Source organism: Epinephelus moara, chromosome 13, assembly GCF_006386435.1.
Source record: "Epinephelus moara isolate mb chromosome 13, YSFRI_EMoa_1.0, whole genome shotgun sequence".
In the NCBI taxonomy this organism is placed as follows: Eukaryota; Metazoa; Chordata; class Actinopteri; order Perciformes; family Serranidae; genus Epinephelus; species Epinephelus moara.
This window is the reverse complement of record NC_065518.1, coordinates 7618826-7637282: the sequence shown is the minus strand read 5'-3', so window position 1 is coordinate 7637282 and position 18457 is coordinate 7618826. Positions and strand designations below refer to the sequence as shown.

At 38.7% G+C, this 18457-nt stretch overlaps 2 protein-coding genes across 2 annotated transcripts in view; both read right to left on the bottom strand.

The window, feature by feature from the left end:
* Window positions 1-1930: 1930 nt before the first annotated feature.
* Window positions 1931-10178, bottom strand: vps25 (vacuolar protein sorting 25 homolog). The gene is made up of 6 exons (XM_050059826.1): window positions 10069-10178; window positions 7819-7964; window positions 6493-6546; window positions 6285-6373; window positions 4550-4625; window positions 1931-2752 (listed from the first exon to the last, which is right to left on the bottom strand). Exons 1-6 carry the CDS (start codon window positions 10113-10115, stop codon window positions 2640-2642), a joined length of 525 nt encoding a protein of 174 aa, XP_049915783.1. The 5' UTR covers window positions 10116-10178; the 3' UTR covers window positions 1931-2639.
* A 1637-nt stretch (window positions 10179-11815) lies between these two features.
* Window positions 11816-18457, bottom strand: part of LOC126399664 (rho GTPase-activating protein 27-like) — a 43431-nt gene continuing 36789 nt past the window's right edge. The window contains exons 10-17 of the mRNA XM_050059811.1: window positions 18195-18293; window positions 17717-17822; window positions 17469-17603; window positions 14923-15021; window positions 14748-14825; window positions 14452-14583; window positions 14189-14294; window positions 11816-12816 (exon numbers count right to left, since the gene is read on the bottom strand). Of these exons, the coding sequence (XP_049915768.1) occupies window positions 12642-12816; window positions 14189-14294; window positions 14452-14583; window positions 14748-14825; window positions 14923-15021; window positions 17469-17603; window positions 17717-17822; window positions 18195-18293 (930 nt within the window). The 3' untranslated portion in view covers window positions 11816-12641. The remainder of the gene's footprint in view (window positions 12817-14188; window positions 14295-14451; window positions 14584-14747; window positions 14826-14922; window positions 15022-17468; window positions 17604-17716; window positions 17823-18194; window positions 18294-18457) is intronic.

Genomic DNA, 18457 nt, shown 5'->3' with positions numbered 1-18457 from the left:
AAGAGATGCAACATGACCAAAAACCCCCACAAAATTACTGCAAAGACACAAAAAACCAAAAACAAAAAGGGGCCAAACAACCAAAAAAAGGACGCAAAATTACCTCAGAAACATAAAATGACTACGAAGAGACACAAAATACACAACAGAGAGACAAAAAAGAACTACAAAACAGGGCCAAACAACCAAAAGACACAAAATGACTAAAAAAAAACCCCATAAAATTACTACAGAGACAAAAAGAAAACACTACAAAAGGGTCAAACAACCAAAAAGAGACACATTACCTAAAAGAGGCACAAAATGAGTACAAGGACACGCAAAATGACACAAAAACCCTGCAAAATGACTGCACCGTCACAAAAAAACAACAAAAAGGGGCCAAACAACAAAAAAAGGACGCAAAATTACCTCAAAGAGACACAAAATGAATACAAAGAGATGCAACATGGCCGACAAAAGACACAAAATTACCTCAGAAACATAAAATGACTACAAAGAGACACAAAACAACACAAAATAACTGCAGAGACAAAAAGTACTACAAAAAGGGGCCAAATGACTAAAGAAAAAGACACAAAATTACCTCAAACAGACACAAAAAACCCACAAAATTACTACAGAGACCAAAAAAAAAACACTACAAAAGGGGTCAAACAACCAAAGAGAGACACAAAATTACCTAAGAGACACAAAATGAGTACAAGGACACGCAAAATGACCCAAAAACCCCACAAAATGACTGCACCAAGACAAAAATAACAACAAAAAGGGGCCAAACAACTAAAAAAGGACAAAAAAATTACCTCAGGGACACAAAATGACTACGAAGAGGCACAAAACAACACAATAACTGCATAGACAAAAAAAAAACTACAAAAAGGGGGCGAATAACTAAAAAAAAGACAAAATGACGACAAAAAGATGCAAAACGACACCAAAGAAATTCAAAATAACTGCAGATACAAAAAATAACTACAAAACGGGGCCAAACAACCAAAAAATAAATTAAAAAAATACACAAAATGACGACAGAGACACAAAACAACTAAGAAAAGAAACAAAACAACCCAAGAGAAAGACATGACATGATTGCAAAGAGACAAAAAGGACTAAAAAGAGACACAAAAACCACAAAAAGATGCAAAATGGTGTCTGTGTCTTGCCTCTATGCAGGTGAGGTGGTGGGGCCTTTTGCATATCTGTGTCTCATTATGTGCCCATCACTGACCAAATCACTTGAAAAGTCCTTTGGTTTACGGCCAACATAAGGCGGGCAGTGTTTCAGAGAGGATCCATAAACGTATTTTTTGTTTTCCACATCTCCTTGTATTGATTACAGGTGCCAGGTATGGCCTCTCACTGCCCACTTCAAAGAAACAGCAGGAGAACAGGATGTCCTCTCTTCTCATGACTCTCTTTCTGACTAACACAGCTTCTCTAGTTTCTATGAATTAAGATACAACCGATGACTCATTTCACTACAGGCTTCTCAGCAGTCTGTCGTCATTTGATTAACCTGAATGGGAGAGCTATGCAGCCTGAGGGGAGGGTGAACATGTAGTGTGTGCACCTAACCTGCAGGGGGAGCCACACCGCGGAGAGTTGCTGCTGCTGCTGCTGCTGAAACAGGACACCTTTATCAGCCAAGGCCACACTGGGCCCCACCTGTCCTACAAGTGCACACACACACTGGCTGTTATCAGAAAACACACACAGGATTCCCTGGAGCTGTATCATCCCCACAGACACGGCACATGATGTGACTGGACCATCCATTCAGTACAGCTGCAGGCAGACAGTAGAGCAAAACATCTCCATCGCTGTGCTGCGGCTCTGCACGTCTGCACGTCTGCACACTGGCCCTGATATTATCATTCACGTTTCACACACAGTTCAAGACATTTCAGAGACAGAAAAAGGAAACACATTTAGCAAATTTCTAATTTATTCATCCTACAGGATATGAAAAAAGAAAGAGAGAGAGTATAACAGGAGTGTCACAGTAGCTACTGCACAATAATAGGATGACAGCAAACTGTACATGAAGTCCACTATTAATACACTCAGCTGAGTCGAGCCAGGATTGGTGGTCCTGGTCTCTGTGGTGTTCCTCTTCTGGAAGCATTTAATCTCAAAATAAAAAGTCCCCCTGGTGTTGCGTTGTGGGATTTCTTTGGGATGTCTGGTTGGAAAAGAGGATCAACGACAGCCGAGCAAAAGGTCCGGAGCTAATTATACCGAGCAATATTGTTAGCAGGGAGAAAAATCTGGATAAAACTAGTCGTATTTACAATACAGAAAGAGTGAAGTTACAGCTGTTGGGGAGGGATTTTCCCCAGGAGCACTCAGACATGATAGTATTAAGTCCCCTGAAAGGCCCATTGCATGTTTAAATGGCAACAAATGTCACCTGTGACTACTTTAAACGCGGCGTCACCTCAAAATATTGGTTCTCTCCCAATAAGAAAAGGCTTTGAACAAACCAAAAGGCAACGACAACTGCAGGAGCGGCGTCTTCTGGACCGGGCATTGAGGTGCACCCTGTGTAGCCTTGGATGGCTAAATCTTAAAAATTTTGCCTGTGAGGTAAAAGTATGAGGGCTCCCAGACAGAGTGTGTGTGATTCCAGCACCGTTTCAGAAGAATTTCACCCCCTTTCCGTCGTCCATGGTGATGAGCTCTGCTTTGCCGTCTGTTTGTAAAGCCTGCAACGAGCGCACCAGCATCCACTCTTCTAAACCGTGGAACTCTGCAGAGACAAAGTACAGTTAATGTCACGGGGTGTAATGAGTGCAGCGACTGCAGGTAACAGTCGATGAGAGGCTGAGGCTGGGCCTGGTTAACTTGTTTGACACGCCAACGAAGATTTGCCGAGATCCAAAAATACGTCAAATAAATCTTTAAGTGAAAAGGAATCAACTTGGCCTGATTTTATTTTCACAAATCATTGAATATATTGTAATATATTGTAATGTTCATAGTTTTCCCTTGTTACTTTTAAAATTATTATTATTATTTCATTTTTTATTTTGCTCTGGAACAAACATGAACATCTGATGTACGCATACATTTTAGGTTTGATGTTAAATGCCAATAAAAAGTAAATTACACACACAAAAAAGAAAAGGAATCAACTTATAACTTGCACAAACTTGTAATTAAGATAATCGCAGTGAACAAAGAAAAGTGCGGTACAAAAATGATGATGATTCTGATACAGATCAGGAGTGTCACTGCCCAAACCCATGTGACCCGACTCTCCTAATACCTGCAATCACAAAAATTATAAATAATGTCCAAAAACACTAGCAAAAAAAACACAAAAAATACAAAATATAAACCAACCCAAAACTTAATAATCTGACAAGATTCAGTCCTTTCTAAATTAGTTCACGACTCCCACAATGAGAAAAACAAATTAGAGGACTAGAGGACGAAAGGACGAAACCAGGACGCAACTGGATCGTGGATAACTGCACACAGTGGAATTTTTCTCTCCGGACTCCCTTTGAGTCAAGATGGTGGCAAAAATAACAAATAAAGGGGGTTTATTCATCTCGCATTGTGTCTAACGTTTGTGGATCGTAACACATCTGGTATGGAATTAATTTGCAGATGCTTCAATTCCAAATGAAACCAAACTCCTCCATAGATGTCAGTTTTTGTTTTTCAATGTCGCATGAACATCACAACCTATTCCCTATAAAAGACTCACAAAATTCTCACAATAATCTTAGTGAGCCACGACAAAGGCCAAAATGTGTCCTGCAACACAAGATAAGGCTTGTTGCAATGGAAATCCTGCAGCGCCGACCAGCTGGTTAAGAGGAGTGAGGAGTCAGCAGTCAGTGACAATATTGAACAATCATAAAAACAGTCTCTGTCCTCGAGCTGAGAGGCACCTGCTTTGAGTGCATGCTGTTGGATGATGCACGGGGGAACCCTGTTTCAACTAGTCATTAAAACAGATTTTTCAAAAGTGGTGAATCACGGCAACCACGAGAGGTCCTTGAGCACACAGTCAGAAATGTGCACACAAGATATGAGGCTGATTGGTCCAGTAGTTTGTGAGATTCGATCACACACAGAGGGTAAAAATAAAACTATGTAAAACTGGAATAAACACATTTATATGATGATGTTTAGTTTTTAGAAACGATTTTGGACATATTGTGTGTACTATAATTAATAATTAGCGATAGCGATATATCCATTTTTTCTCCCACTATATTGGATATTCTGCCGCAATACGATATGCTAATATATAACAACTTATTTGGCTGACAACCGATACCGATGTATCCATTTTTTCCCCACCTAGTTTTAGTGATCAGTGGTCTCTTCTGTAGTAAAATTAACATCATATCATACATGCATGCTCTTATTATGATGGCCAATCACCAGACGGAGACATGAAATAAAATACTTTTCAATCTATGTAATATTTATTCATTGTGCAAAATGAGAAAAAGCATGTTGGCCAATTCTGATTCTCATTTTTAAGCCGACACTGGCCGATACTGATGATGTACCGATGTCATCTTACCTTCACCTTCTGTGTCATCGCCGTTGGACAGCTCGTAAAGTGTAAACACAGAGTTGACCATCCCGTTTTTGGAAACCTGAAATGTTAGATAACAGAATAATGATCACTCTAATGCCAGAATTAATAACATGTGTTCTCCTCTGACAGCTGAGGATAGACTCCAGGATCTGAGAAAAGGTTTGGTTTGGGGCAAGAAAAGGTAAGACTGGGACGAGATCTGGAGCATGAGGTTATTAATGGAGCTTTTAATAGCGTTTTGACAAACTTGAAGTCGTCATCAGACATTAAGAACATTTGGTCTGCTCAGGATAAATGATCCAGCTGGGACTTCTATCAAAGCTCTGACTGTTGGAGCATAAAACTCGCTACATCCTGTATTTTTCTTACTGTCAATAAATTCCACGAAAAGACAAAAACAAACACTTCCTGACTTTCTCAGCCTTTCCGCAAAAGGTTTTTGAAAATGGTGTAAACTTATTAAGACTTAATAAGGCTACGTCGTAAATGACATGGTTTCTTGTCTACATCTTGAAGAAATTCGGTACACTCTGACTCCCGCATCAAGTTTTCTAAAAATCTGGGGACCTTTAATTGAATACATCAAAAGGATGAGGAGTCAAGTACACTGTGCTTCTATCTACCAGGACACTATGTCTCCGTTGGACCTTCCCTGACCACCCATGGTCTTTACCCCATGGATGCTAACTCTCTGCCTCAACTGTCCCGTGGGCACATTACGAACTGGCAGATAATTGTACTAGGTTTTTTTTCTAGCTGGCAATATGTTTTCATTTATCTTATAATTTCTTGTTGTCATATTTTTCTTTTATTGCTGTCCCGTATTTCTTATGTCCTTGTTTGTGTATTGTGAAAGTGTTAAAAACTCAGAAATAAAATCAATTTTTTTTAAAAAGACAGCTAAGTTGTGTTAGTTTCTATTTCAGTTCCTCTTTGATTGGAATTATTTGAGCATTTATTTATTTACTTAAAAGGTCCAGGGTGTAGGATTTAGGGGGATATATCGGCAGAAATGGCTTATAATATAATAAGTGAGTTTTCTGTAGTTTTTAATCACCTGAAAATAAGAATTGTTGTGTTTTTGTTAGCTTAGACTGAGTCGTTTATATCTGCACAGGGAGCAGGTCCTCGTCTACGGAGATCGACATGTTGCACTGCCATAGTTCTACAGTGGCCCAAAACTAACAAACTGAACACTGGTACCAGATAGGGACATGCACGTTTTCCCGTCGTCTCTGTAATTAGCAGCCCCCCTCAGTGAAGACAGCACAGATTTTTTTTTTTAACGTGAAACTGCAACTGCTGAAACTTTATTCACCGTTTTTTACCGGTTTAAATTACCGTGTCTGTTTGTTTTTGAGAGGGAGAGATCTCTGTGGATAATTCAGCCCCTGCTAAAAACCTCATGGACGTCTAGATGTCAAGTTTCAGAGAAAAATTTGAGCACACATTAACAGGTGCCTGGCTAGCACCCCTTCTAAGACATTGGTCCTACACTGCAATTATCTAAGAGGCTTTAACAACACATCACAATAATATTGTTGAACATCCTGCTCTGACAGCAGCAAATTACACTGTTTTCAAATGTTCTCTCTCTTATTTATTGCTTTCAGAGAACATTTTCTTCTTTCCATTCCTCCTTCATCAGCCTCACACGTGTATAAAAATGTTCAGTTTCACAGACAGTACAGCATGTGTCTGAAGTTCGATGACTCACCCACTGGTATATTAGCTTGCCCCATTCCTCTGGTCGTCTCCACATGACTAAACACCGAGACTTGTTTTTGTCCAACCATTCGAGGTTCCCTGGGGTCAGACAATACAATGATTAAAAAGTGTTTATTGCTGCTGAAATTAATTAACATAAGAAGATAAGAATTCTTAATCTCACCAGTGTGCAGACATCTAGACAGAACAAAATTTACCTTTTTTCCTCAATTCCTCAAACACAACTTGAATCGCTTCCATTGATAGTTTTCCTGGAACGCAGTTAAGGGCGAACAAAAAGCAACAAATGTACAGTCTATCCCCTGATGCTAGTTTGAATTTCTTACTCTCAGCACGTACATGTGCAACATAAAGCTGAGGTGCAGCACTTTAACATACAAACGCCTGTTACATTCAAGCCCCTGCCAAACAAGTTCACAGAATGCTGATTAAGCCTATCACTGCCAAAGAAAACTCTCAAGCTTTCCCACAGACTTCCCCGCACCTGTGCACCTGAAGTGATACCTTTTACATCAACCAGCCAGGGCTAAAGGGGGCAGGAAGGGGGGAGAGACCATAGCGATGGGGCAGCAGTGTGTGAGTATGTCAGAAAATCCTAATAAGTGTCCAAGAAAAGTTTCTGGAGTGGATACTCCAGATCAAAAGGAAACTCTGTGGGGTGCCCACTAGCTCACCTGGTAGAGCAGGTGCCCCACGTACAAAGGCTGTGTCCTTGCTGCAGCGGCCAAGGGTTCAATTCTATTCCATGACCCTTTGCTGCATGTCATCCCCCGTCTCTCTCCCCATTTCACGCTGTATCTGTCCTATCAAATAAAGGCAAAAAGGCCCCAAAAAAATCTTAGCGAGAGAGAGCGCATCTTGACGTGGGGGAGATGCTGCGAGTTCACCTGCAGGCACACGTTACAAGCACGCATCAACAGCGTTTGTCCAATTCATCTCAATGCCAGAGGTCGACGACAAAAGAAAATATATTACCCACAATGCAACATGACTGCCAACAGTTTAGTCAGAGATCCATGTGTGTTGTGCTAGCAGCAGCTATCGTAGCCTTGAGCCTCTAACATCAAGAAGAGATGAGGATCGGACAGGTAAGCTCACTTTTTTTTAAACTCTACACCAACAGATATTTTTCATTTTTTCAAGTGGCATCACTTGAGGCAATTTATCAGACTTTATGCAGCTGCCTTTGGAGCCCAAAAAGGCTTTATACAACTATTTTCACCCCTTTAAGTTCCCCTTTAACCCTTTAACTAACTACGTATATCACTTACTAACCCCTTATGAGCCTGAATGCAGCCTGAGATCCTCCAGCAGAAGTCTGTTGGTAATTCATAGGTCAAGGCTAAACAAAACCCCACAGAGGAGTCCAAGCCTTGAGAGTCATGGCACCACAACTCTAGAATGACCTGCTGGAGGAGATCAGGGGGGCTGGCTCTGTATCTTCTCTCAAATCTCTCTTAAACACACTTTTTCGGAATTGATTGTGTAATGTGTGGTTAAACGCTGGTGGACTGTTAGGATACGTTCTATCTTCTTGTTGTTGAACACGGGGCTTTCCTGAGCCTCCATGACGTCCAGGGTGTAGAGCTTGTGATGCCGGCAGTAGGACAGAGCCAGGGAACACCATGCCGCCAGCTGTTTCTGTCTCGTGTCAACATTGGGCTGTAGCCTGTCCACAGAGAGATGAGTGAAAGGTGTCATCACGAGGCGAACAACAAGTCGGCGACAATGGAAAACACCAGACAAGATTCACCTGACATTCAGCCCAGCTTTCTGGCACATGCATATGACGATATGTACCGACAGATGATTTCCTGAGACAATAGATATCAGAGATTTTGCTGCAGCTACCATTGTTGTATCTCAAGTTGTATTAGACGTTTGTGGGCACACCAATAAGCAGATGATTTTGATTTTTTAGGCATTTGCTTCACTGGATTAGCCACTCTCATTTATCTATTTTATCCATAAACACTTTCTCAGCTGAATTTCTCTAACATTTACTCTTTCTGTCCGCATACTTTTGTGGTCTTAATGTTGATATCTTCTTATGGTACGGCATACAGTGATATATCTGGCAATACTGTGCTTCCAATTTTGACTTTGAAACAGTTTGAGGAGGCCTTTTCTTGTTTCAACACATCAATTCCCCACGCAAGAAGTCTAGTACATAAAGAAAAGCCCCTTGAGGTAAATTTGTGATATTGAGCAACATAAATAAAATCGAATTGACTTCCCAGTTTGTTGAGGAAGAACCTGTCTGGCCTGCACAAAGCCCTGAACTTTACCCCATTCAACACCTTTGGGATTAACTGGAATACCAACTATGAGCCAGACCTCATCACACAACGCTAATAACCTTAATAATGCTCTTGTGGCTGAATGGGAATCTGGTGGGAGGCCTTGCCAGAAGAGTGGATGAGATTAACACCCATAGTTTAGGAATGACACACACATGAGCAGTGATTTTTAACCCTGGCCACCGGTGTAACAAGTGAACAGTGTCTGTGTTGTACACTCATATTTGTCTACTGGTAGCAGTAGTCTCTACAATGCAAAGCACACAGTTAGAAATCTGTATCTTTGTTATATTCTCAGTTCCAGATGATTCCAATATCTCTGCTCACTTAGAGAGGGACACTGCCTTTTCCACCCTATTAATGAGATGCTCAATTCTAGTTAAATGGAAGGATGTAACCCCTCCATCACACAGCCAATGCATCAAAGATGGAAGTGTGATCTCCATCAAGAGATTTTCCAAACGTGGGACCTGTTACCCTATCTCTACATAGATAGGGTGAGGAGCTCGGACATCCGGAGGGAGCTCCGAGTAGAGCTGCTGCTACTTTGCATTGAAAGGGGTCATTTGAGGTGGTTCAGGCATCTGATCAGGATGCCTCCTGGGCGCCTCCCATTAGAGGTGTTCCAGGCATGTCCAACTGGTAGCAGGCCCCGAGGCAGACCCAGAACACACTGGAGGGATTATATATCTCATCTAGCCTGGGAACAACACTGGAGGGATTATATATCTCATCTAGCCTGGGAACACCTCAGGGTCCCCCAGGAGGAGCTGGGAAGCATTGCTTTGCTCAGTCTGCTGCCTCCACAACTAGCAGTTAAAAATGGATGGATGGGACAGATAAATAAACTATGTGAAGAGTCTATCTGACCTGGAACTATGAAAACATACTACTACAGGTGGTCTGTCCTATATGAACTTAAAAACACTTTGATGCAGGTGTTTTTTTTTCATTTGTTTGTTTTCTGTCTTGTTTTGTGACCTGTCTGTTTCTGTTTCTTTTCCTTCCATTTCCCTCTGTATTTTACTATTTTACTTTCACTTAAGCAAAGGGTCTGACTACTTCTCCCACCACTGCCAGTACTGTATTAATGTTTTGGTAGCTGACAGCTGAAGCAGTGTTATGCTATCAAAACAGCTAGCTTAAGCTAACAGCTAAACTCGTTCCTTAGACATGCACACACCGGCGTTATATCACCAGACTTTGCTGTTTTTCAATGTTCATTTGCAGTCGAGCCTCGAAGAGTCAACAAGTGGAGCTAGTTTTGGAGCAGTTACATAAACTTTGGAAAGCCAGTAGGTGAAGAATAAATCCACTTCCCTAGCAGTTTGTGTCGTTTAGCCATGTAGCCGCCGGCTAACGTGATGTTAGCTCGCAAATCAACACATTTCGATTCAATAACACGTAAACTATGAAGGCTCACGAGCAGAGTTGATAAATGTTTCAAACGTGGTTCATAAAAAGTTGACTTACGTGAAAAACGGTGGGAAATTATACTGCCAGGGCCACTCAAAACTCATTGCAGTTGATGCGGTGTTCACAGCTGACAGCTTCCGGAACCGCGTCCCACCTCTCAAATGGTTCCGACTAGCTACACACATTCACAGTTTACAGTTAAATAATAAATCATGAAATAAATATGAACACGAATATATATATATATATATATAGAAATCAATTAGTTGTAGAAGATACATGTATGAATATATAATTTGGAAATACCATCTATGTGTATTTATAAGAGAATAAAAAATAAATAATAAATAATGTAATAGAAGTAGTTAATATTATTCATATTAATTACCAAACACTGTTTAAAAACATATATTCATCAAGCATAGCAAAGACAAACAAAGGCAAATATATATATATTTTAATCAGGGTATGAAATTAACAAAATATTTTGGGGGCAATTTTGGCCCCCACGGTCTAAAAAATGGGGGCATTTTCGAAATGTTTGGGGGCCATCAAAAAATTGTAATTATGTTCTAACAATAAGCACATGAAAAGGAAAACCAACTAAGATAGTGTCTTCACTCTTCAGTAGAAACCACTAAATGAAATAAATAATGGGTTATATAAAGTTATGGTTGCAAAATATCACTCAGATTTCCTATAATTCAACCAGTTTAAATGTGATGATTTAACCATTAATCTACTGATAGCAGTACTAATGTTTCACCACATTACAGTTACTTTTACTGTTAAAAAGGCCAAATTACTATAAATTCCTTAGATGCAATCCTGGAAGTAAGTTAATTTAAAATTTAACATTCATTCTACCTTAATTTTTCATTAATTTGTCATTGTGTAGACACAGATCACCCAAGAAATGGTTAATTTATACTTATGGTACAGCAAAGCCCCCTCCCCTTCTCTGTCAGATTACTCTCACGTAATCAGTGCAATCTCGTTGATTATGTCTGGAAAATGAGTTGTAGACGTGACGGTAAATTAATTTAATGAAAATAAAATTATACTTTAATGTCAGATTGTAAGACTGTTAAAAATATAAATACATATAGTTGTTCCAAAAACTTGGGGGCAATTTTGGCCCCCGGAACGTGGCTTTTGGGGGCATTCTTGGATAAATTGTGGGCCAAATGGCCCGTGGCCCTTGCTAATTTCTGATTTTAATCTGTGGTGAATGGGTGTATACAACGTAAGCACAAAAAGATCTGATTATGTTCATTTTAAGTGCATATAGCAGAGCACAAAGTAGTAATATGCCTTCTCCACTATGAAAAAATACTCCCCAACAGTTTATAAAGTAGTTAAAAATAGTTCCACCTTGACAAAGCTGCAACATTTAAAGCCAGTTTACACATAAAGGCATCAGTAATGGAGAAAAAACATACATTAAAAAAAATTCTGAGATGTAATTCTGCATAATGAGTACATTTACCTCTGTACTTGGATAGATAGTTGTAAATTTCTCCCTTGTTTATATTGTTACAGACACATTTTCATGACACTTTTGACAGGAATAAATGAACAGCTGTATTTTTTTTTACAAAGTTATTTTTATTATGGAATAACTTGTGCATTTTCAACAGCTTTCAGCATAAATATGCCTTCTATTTCTATTTACAGGTCATAAATCTCCTCTAGAATCCACTTTTTTCTTTCATGGTCAGACTGATTTTACTGCCAAAAAAAATATCCCTAGTTTATATTTCTATGGTGTTATTACACAGTTTCTTCAAGTACAGCATGACTGAAAAAAAATGGCATTTTATTCGGTGGAAAATAATCTATAGGTTGCACAAGTCGTCTATGTCACCATCTATTTCACAGCAAGATGTTGGTATTAATATTTCTTTTTATACATTTCTATATTACAATAAAATTCATGGGTAAAAATGACACAATATTAGAATACAGTCTCAGTTATTGCCATATGTGATACACTGTAATTTCAAAGTCAGAACAATATTTAAATGTCACTCCACTTTTCTAAAACAAAGATGGAAGCAATCGATGATGATTCCTTTAAGAGAGCGTTAATGCGTCCAGGTTTGACTTGGGTTCTATTATCACTGCGATTTCAAAAAGCTAAAAATAAAAATAAACAATTAAAATCTCCAGAAAGTGACGTGTGAGCTTAAGACAGTTAGAATCTCATGGAGCAATCTGTTACAGTCCTTCTTCCACCCAAAAAAATAAGCTCAGTAGCTCCCAGACGGGAAATCAAACCACATCTGTTTACACCTGTGTGGCCACAATACTGCCAAATAAAGTCCTAACAGTGTCAGCCTCCTATGGAGTAAATCTGGACGGAACAGTGGTTAAACATGCTTCAAATATTCTTAGCAAAGACCATTTGAAGATCCCTTTTATCAAATTTTTTTTACGTGGTTAAACCTCAAATATTCCGAGCAAAGAAAACTTGAAGAGCCCTTCAACATATGTTACAAGAGGATTTTGATTTTAGATGTTGCACTGAAGCTGTTTGTGTGCATGCAAAACTGTAAATCTAGCACTTCAAATAACTTGAGCACATTGAGATGTTTGCCCAGGGTCCGCACTGGAGGCTTGCGACTGCTTTAGCTGGAGAAGATTCGCTCGTATTCGTTCAGGACGAACTCCACGATCTGGTTCTGAAAGACCATGTGCATGGCGATGTTCGACGCCTCCATCTCAGGCCGAAGCAGAGTCGGGCCGAATACAATTGCCACATTCTGCACAGTCATGCGATTGTCCTCTCCATACTCTATGACCCTGTCAGAGAAATCCAAAAATGGGAGGGAGGTGTGAGGAGGGCTAATTTTCCCATTATATTCTTAAAACAACAACATCTACCCGAAAGGTGATTTTCTTTTAATCTTGTGTGCAAAAGTTATTTTCTTGTGGGAACAACTAATAATCTTGTGGGAATAAGTTATTATCACCTGGGAATCAGTTATTATTTTGTAGGAACATGTGACTGTCTTGTGGGAACAAGTTATTATCTTGTGGGAACATGTTACCATCTTATGGGAACAAGTTATTATTCTGTGGGAATCAGTTATTATCTTGTGGGAACAAGTTACTATCTTCTGGGAATAAGTTAGTTTGTAGGAACAAGATATTTTCTTGTGGAAACATGTTACTGTCTTGTGGAAACAAGCTATCATCTTGTGGGAACATGTTACTGTCTTGTGGAAACAAGCTATCATCTTGTGGGAACATGTTACTATCTTGTGGGAACAAGTTATCTTCTGGGAATAAGTTATTATCTTGTAATAACATGAGATTATCTTGTGAGAACAAGTCACTATCTTGTGGGAATCAGTTATTATCGTAGGAACATGTTATTACCTTGTGGGAGCAAGTTACTGTCTTGTGGGAACATGTTACTATCTTGTGGGAACATGTTATGATCATAAGGGAATCATTTATTATCTTGTGGGAACAAGTAACTACCTTGTGGGAACAAGTTATTATCTTCTGGGATAAGTTATTATCTTGTAGGAACATGAGATTATCTTGTGAGAACAAGTCACTATCTTGTGGGAACAAGTTATTACCTTGTGGGAACAAGTTATTATCTTCTGGGATAAGTTATTATCTTGTAGGAACATGAGATTATCTTGTGAGAACAAGTTACTATCTTGTAGGAATAAGTTATTACCTTGTGGGAACAAGTTATTATCTTGTGAGAGCCAATTATTATCTTGTGGGAACAACTTACTATCTTCTGTCTTGTAGTAACAAGTAATTATCTCATGGGAACATGTTACTGTCTTGTGGGAACAAATTATTATCTCTTGGGAACATGTTACTTATTATCTTGTGGGAAGTGACTACCTTGTGTGCTCAAGATAATAATGAGTACACAAGATAATAACTTGTGGGCATAAAAGGTATTATCTTGTGTAAGATAAAAATTGTTCCCAAAAGATAATAATTGTGCTCACAGTATAGTAACATGTCTGCAAAAGATAAAAGTTATATTCTTGTGTGCACAAGATAATTTTCTTATTCCCACAACATAACTAACTTGTGTGCACAAAATAAAAAAAATATCACAGACTTAAGGGGTTGTGTTTAAAAGAGTTTGATAGAAACAGACAGAGTGTAAAATTTAAAAAAAGATTTTTTAAAAATATACCTGCGTAAATGCCCAAAAAGGAGTTTCATGGTATCATGATTTGGAAGAGGAAGTGATCTGACCAGCTCATACATGCAAGACATTTTTGCATTGTAATCAGGAATTCCTAGAAAAACAGGACAAAAGTTAGAAATCAATTATAAATATAATGAACATCAACCAATCTCCATCTGCATCATTAACATGGATTTAAATATCTGACCGAATACACAAAGTTTTTCTGGATGTTCAAATCAAATGTACGTATTTAGTGATCTGCTTACTGATGGCTGTGATGAAATTATTAAAGTGGCTGTATGGGAAAAGCGGCTCAGGAAGCTCTCGGAAAAACAACTTCAGCGCTCCAGTGATGACATGAACGTCCTCCCACTGGCCGTCCTCCAGGTCCAGTTCCTCTGTTTAAACACAACAGGTGCACAGCTAATTAAAGCACAGCAGGGGGCGCTGCAGACTGCAGTCAGATACTGCAGTGGCTCCATCCACGCACTATGAATCCTCCACTTTGTCTGCATGTGGAGCCAGTGACTGAATGACTGAGTTAAACACAGGTCAGCTTTACCATGATCTGCCTTGAAGCGTAGTTTCTGAATGATGGCGAGGTTGCCGCTCACTCTGTAGAGCCCATCGATGTCTAAACCTGTAAATCGACACATCAGCAGTACGTCAATGTTTACATTGCAAACAGAAAGAGACTTAAGTATCACTCAGGCAGTGACATAAACAAGCAGTGTTACCTCTCTTTTCTACTGCTCTGATACATTTCTCCACAAAACTAGGAACAGTGGTCCTCTCCTGTGCACACAGTGTGGCCAGATGGCAACCAAACACATTGTCTACAGGGAGGAAGAACATTATTATTATCATTAGTAGTGGTAGCAGTTGTCGTAGTAATAGTAGTAGTGATTGTAGAAAACAAGTGTCGCACATTCTGACTCCACATGCATTTCTTTTATTTATTTTATTAATTTAATTATTAATTTTTAGATTAGTAAAATGAAATAAAAAAATAAAATAATGTAAGATATTACATCAGTTAATCTATTTATTATATTTCATTAAATAAAGAAATGCATATTTATTTTATTATACATATTATACATGTATATTCAATTTATTTTAGTAATTTTCAGATTAGTAAAATGAAATAAAATAAAAAAAATCAGATATTACATCAATTAATCTATTTATTATATTTCATTAAATAAAAGAAATGCATATTTATTTCATTATACATGTATATTTAATTTATTTTATTAATTTTCAGTTGAACAAATAATTAAAATAATAAAATTAAACAACTTTCAGATATTTCATAAATCAATTTATTCATTATATTCTATTAAATAAAAGAAATACACAGGGAGCCAGAGTGTGCAGTTATTCATTGCCAGTGAGTATTTTTAAAAGTATACCTCACAACAGCGTACAACATGAATATGAGCAATAGTACAATTTCACTGCAAAAACAAAAAATATGTACAATAAATATAATATATGTCGGCAATGATGCCGGATGAGGTGTCCATTATCACTGTTTAACGGCGTGAACCGCCAACCGTCTGACGCGCTCCAAGTCGGGTGTTAAAACTTACCAAAGACATAACTCGGTTTCCTTGGTAACAGCTAAGAGTTGACCTAATTCTTGGACCAACCATTGCTGCCGCTTAAGGTTCTTATACAATGAAAACATTCACTACTCCAGTAAATAGGACGTACCTTAGATACCACCTAGCAACGAACGGGAGATATTCTAGTACGAATACTTTGGCTTAGCTGTTAGCCAGAAAGCTAACATTATGCTAGCAAGGCTCAAAGTCAATAATCCTGCATTTAGTTAACCAATAGTAAAAATAATTTGACAGTATGTTTAACAACAAGATTGGTTAGCCACTTTTGTGTTGGGATCAGCTGCAGAATGACTTGGCAGAGATGGCTGCCATCTTGTTTTACCATATGCTGCGTCTCAAATCGCGTTCGTCTGTACTTACGCTTAATATTTTGAGTGCATAAGTGCGTTCACACTGAGAAGTATGGAAAAATGCAGTGCACTATGAGTACCCGGATGGTGCACTCAAAACGGTCAAGAAGTTGAGTGTGGAACTATGGACACTTCTCGCCCTCAATGGTCGCCATCTTGGCTACGTAGCGGAAGGGGAGGGACCACTTTTCAAACTGGAAATGGCGGCCGAGGACTGTGCGACCGTGAACGTTGCTGCATTGTACAAATACATGTGTTTTTTGCACTAAGCACCACTATACTGTTGTCAGGTATAAACCAGCAGTATGTTTATTGGGTTAATTTAGCAGTCTGTAGTGATTTGGTACCACGAACGATAACGTGAATGCTAATGCTAGTTTGCTAACTAGCTAATTTGTGGTCGTCATTTGCGGTGAGTGCACAATGGCCATGTTTGGTTTGAGACAACACTACCCTGTCGCAATTCACGCACTACGCCAATAAGTACATAGTGCACATAGTATACTACACAGAAGTGTACTAAGGGAAGTATGTGATTTGAGACACACCTATAGATTATTGTATTGTCCTCTTACTACCACTAGATGGCATAAAAGAGTGTCCACAAACGAGGACAACAGGTCTAAGTAAGTAGAATGAGGTATAAGATCAAGCTAACCCAACACGTGATGTCCTCAGGAGGATATACACAATAACAGAAAATATAGTGTTATCATATTCATAGGACTGTACAGACTGTTAGCTATCACTCCTCTTACCAATAAAAATAGCTACAGCAATTTCATATTAATATGCAAATCAGTCTTCCGTCAGGTGATTCGCTGATATGTCAGTTTAAATGTTCTGAACACGTTTGTGGTTGTTAAAGTCATGGTGAGTGAAGTTATTCGTGGCTGTTTATTCTGATACACCAAAACGGCGTCTTGGTTTCCTGCCGAGCTGAAGACTTGATCTCATCTTGCTGTATTCACTCTAGTATTGTTGCAGTGTTTCTTTGCTTTTATCTTATGAACTTTTACAGCAGTCTGTATCACACGTATAGCACCAGCATGTCTCAAGTTGTTATTGTGTTTTTAAATGTGTTTATATTTTAATGCTGTCTTTCCTCCTGTAGGACACATGAGTAAAATTCAAATGAAATGCACACTGGAAATGCAAAATAGCTTGTGTTTAAATTCAAGTACAACCACAAACATGGGTGTTTCAAAGCCTGTTAGAATGAAACTCACTTTCCCATCAGTGTCTATTCAAATCAGCAACAGCCTGAACAGGACTACACTGTGTTATGCTTTTAAATATTACCTCTGATGTAGCCTTTCTCCTTCACCGACTGCAGCGTGGGGCGTTTCATGAGGAACTTCATCAGCTTGGTTCGAACCCTCTTCTGGTCTGTGTCTCCTGCAGAGCTGGATGAGTGCGTGACACTCGGCCTGGAGGCTGAAAAAAAAAACAAAAACAGAAATTTAAATAATTGTAGCTCTCAATGGGGTCTGATATATCTAGCTGATGACATCATTCATGCCACTTTTTCTGTTTTTTTTTAAACTCACGTCTTCGCCTGTCCATGCCGCCTCCAGACTTGTCATCTCGCTCTGTGTTGGCGATCTTCTCATACAAGTCCCCGTCCTCCTCCTCTGAATGATGGTCCTGGTACTCCTATTTAAAAAAAAAAAAAAAAAATTGTAAAAATCACCTTTAAATTTAAAGTTTATTTTTCTTAAAATAACATAAAATTTTCAGTGCATTTTGTATATTTCCAATGCAAATCAACTTAAGTGTTTTCTACGATAAAATGTTATTACTTTTGATTGAAGTGTAACAATCTGCCTTTTTCTTTCCTGTTTCAGGAAACAGACACTATGATGACACTTCTGCTTTCTTCAAAGTGAATAAGTGTATTTAAACGAACTGTCAAACTATTCCTTTAAATAGTGGAGGTAATTCAGAGGAAAGTAACTCATTAAGCTGGAGATCCTTTTGAAGTTGGATAATTTTAACGCATCAATTATGGCAGGTGACAAAACTTACCAGTTGTCGTATGGTGTCGACTAAAACTTTGTGCCAGTCGGTGATGATGCTTTCTGTGTCGTACTGTATCAGAAACTCCGTGCCGTTCTTGCCTTTTAACTGGAGGAGAGATAATGAGGACGGTGATGGGAAAATAATAATTACATGAATCACATTTAGATAATTTCCAGATGATTCCCTTTTACTCATTAGCTGGCAACATTTCTTTATTTGAGAGGCTGAAGGGGCTCAGTTCTTTAAGGGATAGCCTGGATTTTTTGAAG